Source organism: Vigna radiata, chromosome 1, assembly GCF_000741045.1.
Source record: "Vigna radiata var. radiata cultivar VC1973A chromosome 1, Vradiata_ver6, whole genome shotgun sequence".
In the NCBI taxonomy this organism is placed as follows: Eukaryota; Viridiplantae; Streptophyta; class Magnoliopsida; order Fabales; family Fabaceae; genus Vigna; species Vigna radiata.
Genome location: NC_028351.1, coordinates 10,103,475 through 10,118,313, shown reverse-complemented (window position 1 = coordinate 10,118,313; position 14,839 = coordinate 10,103,475). Strand labels below are relative to the sequence as shown.

At 31.7% G+C, this 14,839-nt stretch overlaps 2 protein-coding genes across 3 annotated transcripts in view; one reads left to right on the top strand and one right to left on the bottom strand.

Moving 5' to 3' along the window:
* Positions 1 to 362: 362 nt before the first annotated feature.
* On the bottom strand, positions 363 to 2,303 carry LOC106763026 (extradiol ring-cleavage dioxygenase). The gene is made up of 3 exons (XM_014647187.2): positions 1,956 to 2,303; positions 840 to 1,210; positions 363 to 736 (listed from the first exon to the last, which is right to left on the bottom strand). The coding sequence occupies exons 1-3, from the start codon at positions 2,190 to 2,192 to the stop codon at positions 541 to 543; spliced, it is 804 nt and encodes a 267-aa protein (XP_014502673.1). The 5' UTR covers positions 2,193 to 2,303; the 3' UTR covers positions 363 to 540.
* An 8,282-nt stretch (positions 2,304 to 10,585) lies between these two features.
* Positions 10,586 to 14,839, top strand: part of LOC106762896 — an 8,647-nt gene continuing 4,393 nt past the window's right edge. The window contains exons 1-4 of one of the 2 annotated variants that reach the window (XM_014647013.2): positions 10,586 to 10,724; positions 12,062 to 13,462; positions 14,286 to 14,293; positions 14,617 to 14,798. In XM_014647013.2, the coding sequence (XP_014502499.1) occupies positions 12,129 to 13,462; positions 14,286 to 14,293; positions 14,617 to 14,798 (1,524 nt within the window). In that variant the 5' untranslated portion in view covers positions 10,586 to 10,724; positions 12,062 to 12,128. Of the gene's footprint in view, positions 10,725 to 12,029; positions 13,463 to 14,285; positions 14,294 to 14,616; positions 14,799 to 14,839 lie in introns of both variants that reach the window. The other variant, XM_014647011.2, reaches the window with a different exon arrangement.

Genomic DNA, 14,839 nt, shown 5'->3' with positions numbered 1-14,839 from the left:
TGGGACTCAATGTATACACTTTTAAAAAGCGGGTACTAAATTGAAAATTCTTTCCTAATATAAGGACCAATTAAGGATTTAAGCCTATTATTTAACATTAGTTAACTGTTCATGTGTTAAACAAATGCATATTAATGTTGTCATACAATATCAACATATGACACTTATAAAATGCTCCCAAAATCTGTAAAACAGATATTATTTATCCATCTTAAAATGAACAATATTAGAAATTAAAAAAATAAAAATCAAAGAAAAGCATTTTCCGAGTAGAAAAAACCAAATCTACACTTTTTATAAGGAATCAAATAGTTATCTAAAATTTTAAAGGAACTAAAAAAAAAGAATTACGAGAATCCAAGTTAAAATTTTACAAACATAATATTTAAAATCGATAGTGCTATTAAAAATATTACACTTCAAGTAGGAAGATAATACAATAAAGAAACATGAAGTTCACATCATCAGATGTGGTTATTGAACATAACAATGTATTTGTGGTAACATATATATGAAGAGAACACAGTGAAGAATGTGGTATTAAGCGTTAGCAGCTGTAAAACTGAAAGAAGCACAAGAAATAGAACCAACATCCCAACTATCATGAATAACTTTGGCCTTTGCATTTTCACCAGCAGCTCCCATGGCTACATGCAGTGGCAAGAAGTGATCTGACCTGGGATGAACCATTTTTGCATATGGAGCTTTCTCTTCGTATTCATTCACTTCCTCGTACCTACACCAGTAATAGGTTCATTTTTGCTTAATGATAAAAAATTAGAATAAAACAGAGAGGGGCATAATAGGTATTTTGAAAGAATAGGGGGTGAAATCATTACCTTCCCTCAAGAAGAGAGGTTTTGAGCCAGGTCATAAAAGCCTGAGCCCATGGAGCAGGTGGGCTATTACGAGGGCCCATTGCTTTGAGGTTATGGGTGGCACTCCCAGACCCAATGATAAGAACACCTTGATCTTTGAGAGGAGCCAAAGCCTTTCCCATGTTATAGTGGTAAGTGGTCCCTTTGTTAGATGAAAGTGAAAGTTGACACACTGGTATGTCTGCTTCAGGGTACATCAACAACAGTGGCACCCATGCACCATGGTCAAGCCCACGGTTCATGTCTTCCTTCACATGCTCAAACCCTGATCCTATCAGAAGCTCCTTCACCCTCTTCGCCAACTCTGGTGCCCCAGGTGCTGGATACTTCAACTATACGAGTAAAAGTATCATGACAAACTTTTACGTTCATTTAACATAGAATAAGGTACAATCATTCTAAAAGTGTAAAGTTTTGTATTTTTTTTTTAAAATAAAAAATAAAAGATAAAGTTAGTATCAAATAAATGTAAAAAATTTAAATGTGTTAAAGAACCATTTTTCATACCAATGAAATAACACACAAATTTCAAGATAAAACGAGAAATAATAAGACTATCAAAATGAGAGAAAAAAAAAATCAATAAATTACAACATCAATAACATCTAAGTTCAATCACGTAAAAGATTAATACTTTTCGCTTTTCACAACCTTAAAGTAATGCATTCATGGTCTTATGTTTATATATTTTATTTAATATAAGACTTAGATTCATATTTGAATTTTTATATTGTCATGAAAAAGAGACTTTATTAACTTTAAACATAACTCATTTAGTAATAAATAAATAAATAGATAAATATATATATATATATATATATATAAATTAATTATTAAAGGTAAAATTAGATATTAATAAATAATTGAATATATATAGTTAGGTTTTGAATGAAATTTAACCCTAACATTACAAAACATGTTGTAATAAGAGGTTTTGCATTTTTTTAATATACGGTGTTTTAAAATTAAACAACTTATTAAAACTTTGAGTAATGAAGAGATCACATTCAGAGAAAATTAAGCGAAGAGAAAGATTAAGAGAATGATTTAACCTGATAATCATAACAGTAAACAAACCTTATACATGGATTCAGGGAAGCCATAGAAGTCGTAGATGGTATCGTTTCGGTCAACGACGTTGACGGTGGGAACATGAGTGTCCCAGTGGGCGGAGACGACGAGAATGGCGGAGGGTGGCGTCGGAAACCGCTCTTTCCAGGAAGTGAAGAACTTCCTCGCCGGAATCGAATCATCTACGGCCAGAGCTGGTGATCCATGCGAAACGTAGAATGTTTGGTTCAATCTCAACCCCATATTATCACTCTTCTTCTTCTTATTCTTATTCTCTTATTCAATCAAACTTTTATCTTCTTTCTTTGCACTATTTGAATGTAACAAAATCTTGAGATTTTTGTTCATAAGAAGTAATCTATTTAAAGAGAGGCAAAGGGAAAGAAAGAAAGAAGAAGGAATATTATGATAGTTATTTGTTTATTCCACATTCTATATTTTTTATTGTTATATTCGTTTTTTACTATCTAACGAGTTGTTTGTTTATATATTTTTCGAGTCTATGTTTTTGAATTTGACCAACATTTGTTTATTATTATCTAACGTGTACTAGTATTGTTTGTTTATCATATTCTCCGAGTCTATGTTTATGGCATTTGATTTGACAAGCCAACATTTTGAGATGAAATCAACTCAAATAATGCGCCATTGTCGTGCAATGATTTTAATAAACGAAAATATTGATGGTTTTTATGTTAACAAGTGAAATCCTTTCTCGGATTGGCCGAACTCAGGATGTCTGAAAAATAAATAAAAATTTAACAAAGGTAATTACCAAGTAAAAACAACTTAAACAGAATAAATTTGCTCACCATAAAGGTCAGTGAGAGACTTATAAATATGAAGAATTTTCTGGATCGGCAGTTTTCGGGACAGTGAACCGAGAATTTCTTATGTCTAGAACTCATCTGGCGTCATCATCTATATAGTCCAAGAACTGATTCGAGTGGGTTTGGTGGCATAGGAGAAATTTGGGCCGATGATTATCGAAAAAATGAGAGTCTTTGCTTTTTATCGGCATTCAACATGTAAGAATGGTTGAGTCTATCGAAAAGAAGGTAATTCAAAAGATATAACACTAATGAGATATGAATCTAATCACATCAAAGATTGACATCACTCTCTGACCAAAACCTTAAGGTAATATGTTAATGAATTTTCGATGTTCTACTTTCTCATTTTTACCCAATACAAAACTTAGACTCACACTTGGAATTCTAACAGGGATTTTTCATGGCGATGACAGAAGATCGACATTGAATGTTTCTTCAAGGATTCAGAACCAAGTGATGTTTAGGGGGATGTGGTTGTTGAAATGGGGTCCTTAATCCAAGTCTTTAAATGTCCTTGGGTTCATATGCTTGTGAATTTTTTTTCTCTAAACCCCTTCTCTCAGTCGTCTCTTCTATACGAACTTTCTTGTGGAAGTCTCTCAACTCTTTTAGTTTCATGTACTTAGAAACTATTATTCATAGGTCGTTTAGGTTCTTCGCTAGGTTCTCACATAAATTGTCTAAAAATGGCTTCAATTTCAAGACAGTGATCATGTAACGCATGCTTGAAAATTGTTTTGTACTTTAGTTTGTGTATACTTATTTTGCTTCTAATTGTTATTTTTGATGTGTGAAATAATCAAATAGAAAGCATTTTGATTGAGCAAAACAAGGTAGAATCCAAGGAAGCATGAAAAAAAAGGAAAAATTAGAATGTTGAGAAACAAACCTAAGGCTAAGCAAAAATGAGCTCGTTGGGAGAGATTGTTGGGTCTGGTTCGCAAAATTGGATATTTATTCAAGTTTCTACGAGAAAAGGGGAGTTTTAACTCATCTTGGACCAAGTATTCCTTATTTTACACAAATATAATCACCTAAGATGCTTGTGAGAAGCTCTTGGAGGCTATTCGGGGTGATGAAAAACTCTCTCCCTTTTTTGGTCTCCTCCTTCATCTATAGTGGTTTTCTCCCTTTTGGGATTGAAGAGGAAGATGTGTTGCAATTTGGAGATAAAGATTCTTGGGAGAGGACATGCTTCTGATCTATGGTTTCCATTTCTTCTCTATCTTTTCATTTTGTAAACTTTATGTTCTCTACCATGAAGAGTTAATCCTGTTTGTTGTATTAGATGTAATAAACTAAATTCTTGTGTAATTTACGTTGTTGATATGTGTGTGTGTGTGCTTTTCCACTTCAAGTTAGTATTTGATTTTTGTACTTAATGCTTGTTATGGATTGATCATCTATGGCTTATTTTTGGTCTTGAGGTGTTGAAAAATGTCTTTTAAACATAAAACTAAAATCGAATACCTAATGAAACTTGTATCTTAGAATATAACATAATTCATTAGTAATCTTAAGACTCTTGAACTAAAAACATGTTTGCTGGTTGGGGATTCAAGGAATTGAAATTTGATGAGTTATCATAGACTAAAAGTCACTAGAAATAAAATTTGAGTAATTTTGTAAATTTGATTTTGACATAAAATTGGAATTGAGATATTTGTGAATGTGTGAAAATGAAGTAGATGAAATATAATCTTGATAATTGTAAATACCTTGTGTTAGTTTTGTGTTGCACGACAAGTTTAATAAAAAAAAATACAAAAAGAGCTTCTTTGCGTGTTTTTGTAAACTTTGTTGTCTAATTTAATTATTAATTGCAAAAGTTATCGTGTATTATATATATCTTTTTGGAGAGAACAATATTTATCACTTGCTATGTGCAACCAATGAACTTGTATTCTTGGTTATATGATAACAATAATCTTGGTTTATGTCGATTTATTCCTTAATTATGCACCAATTATTCAACATGATTGATTTTGTCACAGATCTTTTATATTCTGCCATGGACCAAGATACACACATATATAATATTCTTTATCTACCTATTTTTACAAATAAAATTAATCAATATTAGTGAAAATATCTACTATTAAAATTATTTCTAACTAATTTATTTTAAATGATTCATTTACAAAAGCTAAGCTAATTGGTCAAGAATTAAGATCTAGGACTTAAGACAACTAATCGATCAAGTTCCATTCCTAGATACAAGCTCCACTAGATTACTTGTTTCAAGTCTAGGTTTCACAAGATTCTTTCCAAAACCTTATGAACCACAAATCGAGCTAAGAATGTCCCTATTCAAGCAAGCATTAAGTATAGAAACAAGAAACTAGCATTCAAAGGAAGAGACAAATTTATATCAAAACATTTACAAGGTACACGAAAGTTCAATGGCTTCAAATACTCATAACAAGATGGTTTTAGCTTTTCATTTCCATGGAGAGCCTTAAGCTTACAAAATGAAAGATTGAAGAAGAAGGAAACACAAGGAGGAAGAAGAGGTTGTTCCCACAAGCCCTAAGCAACCTCCACGAGCTCCAAACAGTAAAGTCGTGCCTCCAAACCCCACCAAAGACCCTTCTTCCTTTGAGAAATCTAAATAAATAAGCACATCTTGCCACATCAACATAGGCATCGCTCAATGTTGGACTGAGGAATGCCAAGGAAAACTTTATGTAACAGTGGTGTTCAATGGTCGTAAGGGGTACTCAGCGGTGGTTGCTCCATTTGCTTTCTGTAATGATACCGCTCAGTGCAATGAGGTGGCACTCAATGCCACTTGGGCTTCTTAGATCCTTTTTTCTTTGTTCTACCTGCTTTTCTAGATGGTCAAACTCTTTGGTATGATGTAGCGTCTTTCTAATACAAAAATAGATAAAAAAAAAAGAGAGAATTAAAGATGTTGAATGATAAATGTAGTAAAAAATATAAATATTTACAAAAACAAAATAAAAATGAAAATTAAACAAATTACAAATAAAAAAAGTTAATCTTATTAATAAATTGTAACTCAGATTAAAAATTAACATTATCATAATTAGAACACTTTTAATTATATTTTTGGTAAATTGGTTCTAGATGAATTTGGACTATGCCTTCAAGTATTTCTTATTTTGATTAAAAATGATATATGTTGGGTCATTCGTTTACAATTATGTTTGCTAAAGTTGAAAAAAATCACAATTAATTGTTTGAACAATGTATTTGACATCTAGTTTAATATAGTTTCTATGTAGTCATAAAATAAGAATAACATTTAGAAAAAAAGAGAGTTATGGTACGTAATTTTGGATGACAATTCGTTAAGAGTTGATAAAAAAATTTAACAAAATGGAAAACTAAAATCTTATACGATTTGTCGTTGATCTGACGCATATAATGACATTTACAACAATTTGAAACTTCCATAAAATGCCCCTTTTTTAATGATTGTCATTGAAAAATCATTTTAATCCTTATAAACAATGTCATCATACTTAGCACAAAAGTAAAGTAAGACTATTAATATGAGATTTGCAAATAAATAGATATAAATATTGAATTTTAGTTTAATTTTTTTATCTTTCCTCCTTCATTTGTAAAAGTATTATTAGGAATGTTTGTGATAATTATGTAATATTTCAAAGAAATGAGGGCAAATAGTTACTATGATAATTTTATTTGTATATACATTATCAAGTGTTGCTATTTTGAGATTGAAAACATTTTTTTATTCTTAATTACAAATGAGTACATGTTATTTTATTTTATTTTATCTAATATTAATAATTTAAGTCGTTCTTATTGATTGCATCTATATGATGAAACTATAATTCTTGATCTAAAATCTTATAGAAATATATGAGAAGTGATTTATATATTTTTTGATTAAAATAACTTTAATATATCAAATTGTAAGGGATAATTTTTAAATGAATTGATATATTTAATTCTTAAAGTCAGTATTATGAAATAGTCTATAGAGTGAGCCTTTGAATTCTTTGAAAAAATTGAAAAGTGCTTCTTAGGATTAATTTTGGTTATAATTACTTAATATATTAAGATTCATCATAACATTCCTTTTTTTTTTTTTTATCTATAATTACACACAAAGAGAAATTTCTTTACACAATTCACATTCCTATTTTACTCTTTATAGTATAATTATTGATGTCTTACTTTTTTTTTAAGAATAACACTTATTTTGAAATTTTTAGAATAAAATTGTCACAAGTTTCATTTTAATTTTTTTCTCTTCATCATATTTGTTGATTATAACATTAAGATACTTTTTATTATTCTTAATTTTTTTATTTTGTTTTATTGGAATCTTATTCTTAACGTTAAATTAGTCATTAAATTATTTTTATATTTAATATTAAAAAAATAATTTAAAAACTATATTTTAGTTTAACCATTTTTTCATTTATTAATTGTATTTGAATTTTGAAGAAGAATTTGTCATCTTTATCTATACCTATATAGAATTATTAATATTTATATTATTTTTAAAATTTACTTATACTTCTTTAAATTTTGTATGAATTGAATATTATATACAATTATATTATCAACACATGATATAGTATATTATAAATATTTAAAAATACAAATACACAATATTATTCATAATATAAATATTAAAAATTCGGATATATAGATGAGACGACATATAAATTTTGTAACATCCAATTTTAATATTAATAGTATACAAATACTATAAGACACATCACACATTCAATATGAAAAAAAAATGTATAACTATCTACATAATGTTATTACAATTATCTCAAACATAACTATGACACTATATATACACACACACTTCACTAGTGCAAAAAGATCTTTAAACGTCTCTTATTTTGGACTTTTAACGTATGATCTTAGTTCAACATCTATACATGTGACATTAATGAGACGTCAGACCCTTAGGTCAGACGTCTCTATAGACGTCGGACCTATATAGGTCGGTCATCTATATAAATATCCAATCCATATAGGTCAGACGTCTCTGAGGTTGCTCCTGACGGATGGTGATTCGACTTTACAACTTTATATTTTAGTTGAAGAGGATGTATTGTATATTTTTTTTATTGGATGGTTTTAAAAATGTAGTGGAGGGAATTGGAGAGTGCAAAACACAAGAAATCGCCGCCAAAGAATGCCGCCCAAGGACACGAGCATAACTGCACCAAAATCCAATGAAAACGCATTTTAGTCGGTTCAAATGAAAGATAATACATCAAAGAGTGATGTAATCGGAGTAAAACTAATTTAAATCGGTGCAAAAGTGAGAAAATGAACCTAAAAAGCGTAACCCATAGAGAGAAAACGCGACGAAGATGATGAACAATGAGTATGTGTAACGGCTGTCTCGTGATCACGGTGTTTTAATGTCGACATTTAGAAGTCGGTTCCCCTATGACAGACATCTAAAGGGCTTTAAAAGTGAGTTCCCCCCATAACAGACGTCTAAATGAATTCAAAAAGTAACTTTTTAAATTTCTAGGTTTAGGGTTTAAACGTCAGTTCCCCCAATAACAGACATCTAAAGGACTTTAGAAGTCGGAGTGACGGGATCAGACGTCTAAATGGAGTCAAAAAGTGACTTTTTAAATTTTTGGGTTTAGGGTTTAGATGTCGGTTCCCCTAATAACAGACGTCTAAAGTGCTTTAGAAGTCAAAGTGGCGGGATCAGATGTCTAAATGAAGTAAAAAAGTGACTTTTTAAATCTCTGGGTTTAGGGTTTAGACGTTAGTTCCCCCATTAACAGACGTCTAAAGGGCTTTAGAAGTCGGTTTCCCCCATAACAGACATCTAAATAGAATAAAAAATTATTTTATTAACTTTTTCGTTTAGTTTTGGCGTCTATTCGAGGGAGCCGACGTATATGAGGGCCTATATACATCGGTTATGAGGGCCCCAACGTCTATAATATTACAGATGTCGGGGCCCCTCTTAACTCGCCTCTATATTTGCAACTTATTTACAAAAGTGCCACCAGTCATTAATTTACGTCGGGCCCCCGCTTAACTGACGTCTAAGGGATGACGTTAAAAGCCAATTCTGCACTAGTGCCTCTTGCTCCTCTCACCACATACTTTATCCTTCTTTACTTGAGTTTGAATAGTTATTAAACCGTCAAGTTAATTCTCAATACGAAATCTATACATCAATAAATGCACTATTGAAACGCCACTATAGAATATCTCCAAGAGGTCCATGGAATTACGGTGACATATATACCACACTCATCATCATCACATTTTCACACATGAATAAACACCATGCACATTTAGACATACAACAAGTACATAGTAATTTCATTTCAAACAATCATGGCAATCCAATTCAAACAAATCAAAGGATTAGAAAATCACAGAAATACACACTAACACTCATATTGACGCTTAGCAAAAGACTTATCGCAAAAGAGAGCACTCAACAATAGTCTTGGTGCTCAACGTCAAAAATTTTGCAAAAGGTTTGTGCTCATCGATAGTCTTAGCACCCAATGACATTTTTCTCACAAAATGTTTCGCCCAACGATGCAACTTTGTCGCTTAGCGACCTGAAATTAAAATGGTTCTAGACCTGTAGTGAAAAGTGACACCCCGCGGTACCATTCCACCGCTTAATGTGAGGCCATTCGCAAAAATGGTTGCTTAGCGGTAAAAGTGGGCGCTCTACGGTTTGGAGCAAAATTGCTTCCAGACTTACACAACCCAGCTTGCACTCAACGTCACACTAGCATTGCACAACACTATATCAGAAAACAACACACTAAAAATTGTGATTTTGGAAACTGTGAACTTATTCATATGATCAAATTGACATTCTTAACTTAGTGCATGTTCAAAAATAAATTTCCAATATTCAAACTGACAAGTAGAGAAGAAAAAAAATCTTAAAAAAAAGTCAAATAACTCTAAAAAAGATTTCTAAATGTGTTTTAAAATAATAAAACTCGTTCATAACAAAATTATTTATATTAAAATCTTTTATATTAAAATAGTTAAATATAATTGTTTTTAAACTATTAATTCTAAAATATAATTTTCTAAATTTTTACATCTGCTAATAACAAATAAAAACATTTAATTGCTTATATGAATCTTAATACGTTAATTGCTTATAACATTATACACTCAATATTTCAATATTTTGAATCTATATTAATTGTTTAGATAAATTAATAAATATTTTCAAACTTTTATTAACAAAGGATTGGTAAATATTAATATTTGAATCACGTTGTAAAAATACCCAATGGAAGATGAGTTAAATAAATTATGAATAATTAAGATTAAAATATTTTAAATCTCACGTGTGTATATAATTTAGTTAGTTTTAATTGATACACACATAGACATTGTTTATAATCAAAGAGAAACAAACATATTACTTTATTTACTTTATGAATTTACAATTGATAGAAATTGAATAATAATTCTCTGTAAATATATATATATATATATATATATATATATATATATATATATATATATATGTATATATATATTTATTTATTTCATATTTTTATTTCATGCATATATTTTACTCTTAATTATATTTTAAAATTATAAAAGTTATAATGTCTAATTTTATCTTTAGATTACACATTTTACATTTAATTAATTTTTTATGTAACTACTATTATTAATGTTATTTTTACAATAATCATTCATTATTATTTTTACGTAATCGGTATTATTAATAATATTTTTATCTTAAAATGTCGATAAAGTCATCTTAAAATGAATATAAATATATATTTTATAGTTTTTCCGCATTTTCTGTTTGGTGTTGGCGTTGCATCGTCCCGATACAGAAACAATCATTTAGTGAGTCACAAACACAGTCTTTCACATAAACACACAACACAACACAAACCTTCAAAAGCCACACACAACACAAACTTCCGATAGAAGAGGCTCCGCGACAATTCAGGTCACCTCAAAACATTCTTTCTCGATAACTTCTAGGGTTTTCTTTTGCTTACTCTTTCGCTGCTTCAATTTCTCAATCCATTCCACTTCCATTTGCATTTGCATTTGCATTTCGCTCTTCAATTCCCTTCACATGCGCTTCATTCCTTCTTCGTGCTGTCGATTTCCCTATTTTCTATTTCTTTCACATTCGAATGTCGTGTAAATTGTTATTCATGTTTCGTTAATTTGCTTATTCTCTTTTACACAGCTGTTTCCTTTGGTATTTTATCGGCCTCGGAGTTTGAGTTGTATAGTGAGAATTTCAAATTTGTATTTGATTGAGTAACCTGATAATGCCGATTTTTTAACTTCACGAACTGCTATTGGGTAACCTCGTAATCTACAGTTGCTATGGCTCTAAATTGGGTTGAATTTTTCCTCTTCAGTAGGAAAAAATGTTGTTCCCTTTCTTTAAGTTTCTTAGGAGGTCTTCTATTGAAATTTACAGTGTTTCTAATTGTATGATCGGCTTTTTGGCTGGAAACTAGGTCGCTTGGTTGAGTTCTATGATAATGTTCTTTTTCAAGATGATGACGTGTGTGCGTGAGAGAGATATTTTGTTGTTGTTGAGGATGATCATGTGTGTGTGAGTGAGTGAGAGATTTAAGTTTTGGCTCTGGCTAATTGGCATTCAATACTTGATTCTACGGTTGTAATTATATTTGTACTGCATGTAAATACTGTGTTTGATTAAGAATACAAAAATCTGATTAAGTTATGTTTGTCTGGGTATCAGTTAATTTGATACCATGTTGCTTTATCGGTTTTTGTGGCACGAACTTCTCTATAATTGTTTCTCTTTGTCGTGTTTCTGATAAGTAGAACTTGAAGGCATATGAAATTTGTTTTTGGCATGATAATTTATATCGTGACATTATAAAAGATTAATTCTGATTAGGTTTTATGTTTGTCGTGGTATGTGTTAATTTGATGTTGATTTTGTTGAGGATGTTGCTTTATCAGTTATATTATCGTTGGATTCTGTCATTGTTTCTCTTTGTCGTGTTTTTCATATGTTGAACTTGAATGCATTTGAAAATTGCCTTTGGTGTAATAAATTAATGTGGTGCTATGTTTGTCATACTATGTGTTAATTTAATGTTGATTGAGTTAGGAATGTTGCTTTCTCGGTTACTTTCTGTTGACTTTGGTCATTGTTCCTCTTTGTTATGTTTCTCATATGTCGAACTTCAGTGCATTTCAAACTTGTTTTTGGTGTGATTAATTACTGTGGTGTTATATTGTTTCCATTGTTGTCTTGCAGCTACTGACTACTGTGTAATGTGTGGACAGCAGAGATAGGAATTGTTTTGGCTGTCTGATTACTTTCTTTTGAGGTTTCTAATCGTGTTGGGTTTTCATTATGAGTGGGGTACCTAAGAGGTCTCATGAAGATTCTGTTCATCAGTCTTCAAAGCACCCACATCAAGATTCAGGTACATATTCCAAGTTGATGCCACCAGTTTCAAATGACCACCATATTCCGTATGATATGGGTCAGGATTCCCGGGTTGCAAAGACACTCCGTACTGAACCTCGTGATGCAGATAGAAGATCTCCTCTTCATACAATGTATCGGATGCCATCATCTTCAAATGATTCTCATACTGATTATCCCATTGGAACTGAGAACAGGACAGAATCTAGGGATTTTAAGGAGAGTAGGGATCTCCGGTTTGAGAACCGTGATATGAACTCAGAGAAGAAGGAATTGCATGGTGAAGCCAGAAGGGATTCTCAAATTGCTAAGAGTGAGAAAGATGCACGAGTTGATGCCAGAGGAGATGACAAGGATGTTAGATATGAACGAGATAGTCATAATGATTCAAAAGGTGACATTAAGACAGATAAGGATGGCTATGGTATGGTAAGCAGCAGCAGCCACTTGAATTGGAAAGAATCAAAGGAGTATAGGGGGAAGAGATTTTCTGATACTCCTAGTGGGAGTTTGGATTCCTGGCATGCATCACGTGGCAATACACCAGAAGTTGGAAAGGGCAGTTCAATGGCAGAAGAAAGGGATAGTTTGGAAACTCATGAAGCTGTTGGCGAAAACAAAATTGATTCTAAAAGTGAAGATAGGTTTAAAGAAAGAAAAAGAAAGGATGGCAAACATCGGGATTGGGGTGATAGGGAAAAGGAGAGAAGTGATCGCAGAAGCAGTACACCAGTTAATAATAATAGTGGTGACAACAAAGAATCTGCCAAGGAAGATAAAGATGTAGAAAAATTGGAGAGGGAGAGGAAAGATCTTCCAAAGGAGAAAGAAAGTTCAAAAGAGAGGGAAAAGGATCAAAACAAGAGGGAATCCTGGAATGGCATTGACAAAGAGGCTTTGAATGATGAGATGGAACTTGGTGATGGATCGGCAAAAAATACTGTGCAAGAAAATGTGTTGCCGGAACAGAAGAAACAGAAAGATGTTGATAGCTGGAAAAATGTTGATGGAGAAGCTAGAGAGAGGAGGAAAGAAAGGGATGCTGATTTACAGGGAGATCGACCTGAGAAGCGCATTAAAGTTGACAAACAATCAGAAGATGGAACTGTTCACGGGGAAGGGTCTGGAGAAAAGGAGAGGGAAGTCCATAATTATAATGTTCAACATCGTAAAAGGATCCATCGGTCAAGGGGAAGCCCTCAGGTGGCCAATCGGGAGGCTCGTTTTAGATCCCATGCTCATGCCCCTGACAATGAAGAGTAAGTTCTTTTCCTCCACTTTTCTTGGTTAATTGTGTGATAACTTGTAACTTGCTCAATTAGTACTTTTCATCTAAAGTATAATTTTAATTTACTCCGTGTAATTTTGTAGTTATAATAGATAAGCTTCAGAGTGCTATTAGAAATTTAGTATGACTGGATAATATTTTTAATCCTCTATATCCTTTTTTGAATTGCATTTGGGAGGAAATTAACAATCTAGTGCTGCATATTCACATTTTTTACCAGTAGCACATGATAGTCAACTATTGTTCGTGTATTTTACTAGCCTGGAATATGTAGGAACTACAAGTGAATTTTTCGGTAAACAGCTTAACATTAATAGTATGTGTCAAAAAAAAATCAAGGGGTGTAAGTTAAGCACCTTCGAAATAGCTTAACATTAGATCAGCCAAGAAAATAGTGGTGTATTTGTCAGCTTGACATTAACTGTATCTTTGTTCTTTCCTTAGTAGTGTTTTATATTTTCAGTGTTGCTATGCTCTGTAATCAGGAGCTTGCTCAATGAGGTTTTTTCCGCTAGTTGAAGACGGTTAGGCAGCAAATATGTTTATTTGCTAAATCGAAATTCAGGATTTTGATGTAATAGTTGTTTTCAAACTTAAGAATTTTGATTGAAGATTAAGAATATGTTTGAATCTGGTTACTAACTTACTATTGCACATTGAAGAGAACTTGATTTTTGTTTCTTATCTTGTTCAAATTGAAGTTTTTGTTGCTGTTTGATTTATACCTGATTGCTGCCATTTTTTCCCATTTATGTTTTTCTTTTGACAAGTTTTCTGTTTCATTTATATTTCAGGTCTCAAGGTACCCTGCTATTTTTGTTTTACCTGGCTCAACGAATTTGGCTTGTCATAGAATTGTGCCTGCATGCCATGAATTAGTTTGGGTTTTGACAGAAATTGCTCTACTTGGCCCATTGGTTTATGTGATGCGTTCTCTCATTTAAGATTGGCTCATCTTCTATTACACTTCCGTTTTACTGTTGTGTTGTGTCATTGTGTGATAGTACCATTGTAATGTACAATGCGCCTGTCATTCGTTAGTAGTTGTTGATAGAATGAAAAGGATCAGAGGCGGATATCTTTCTCTTCTTCATGTTCCTTATATTATGAGTTCTGATATTTCAGGTAAAGCAGAAGTATCTTCTGTTGTTTATAAAGTTGGTGAAAGCATGCAAGAACTGATAAAGCTATGGAAGGAATATGAATTATCTCAATCTCAAGTGGAAAAAAATAGTGAAAGTTCTAACAGTGGCCCTACTTTTGAAATTCGTATACCAGCTGAAAATGTTACCGCTACAAACCGTCAAGTGAGATGAAACTCTGTTAATATAATAGTTGAGTGCATTTT

Coding starts and splice junctions, on each gene's coding strand:
- LOC106763026 (XM_014647187.2), bottom strand. CDS start 2,192: ATGGGGTTGAGATTGAACCAAACATTCTACGTTTCGCATGGATCACCA. Junction 1,211..1,955: donor TCCCTGAATCCATGTATAAG/GTTTGTTTACTG, acceptor TTACTCGTATAG/TTGAAGTATCCAGCACCTGG. Junction 737..839: donor ACCTCTCTTCTTGAGGGAAG/GTAATGATTTCA, acceptor TTACTGGTGTAG/GTACGAGGAAGTGAATGAAT.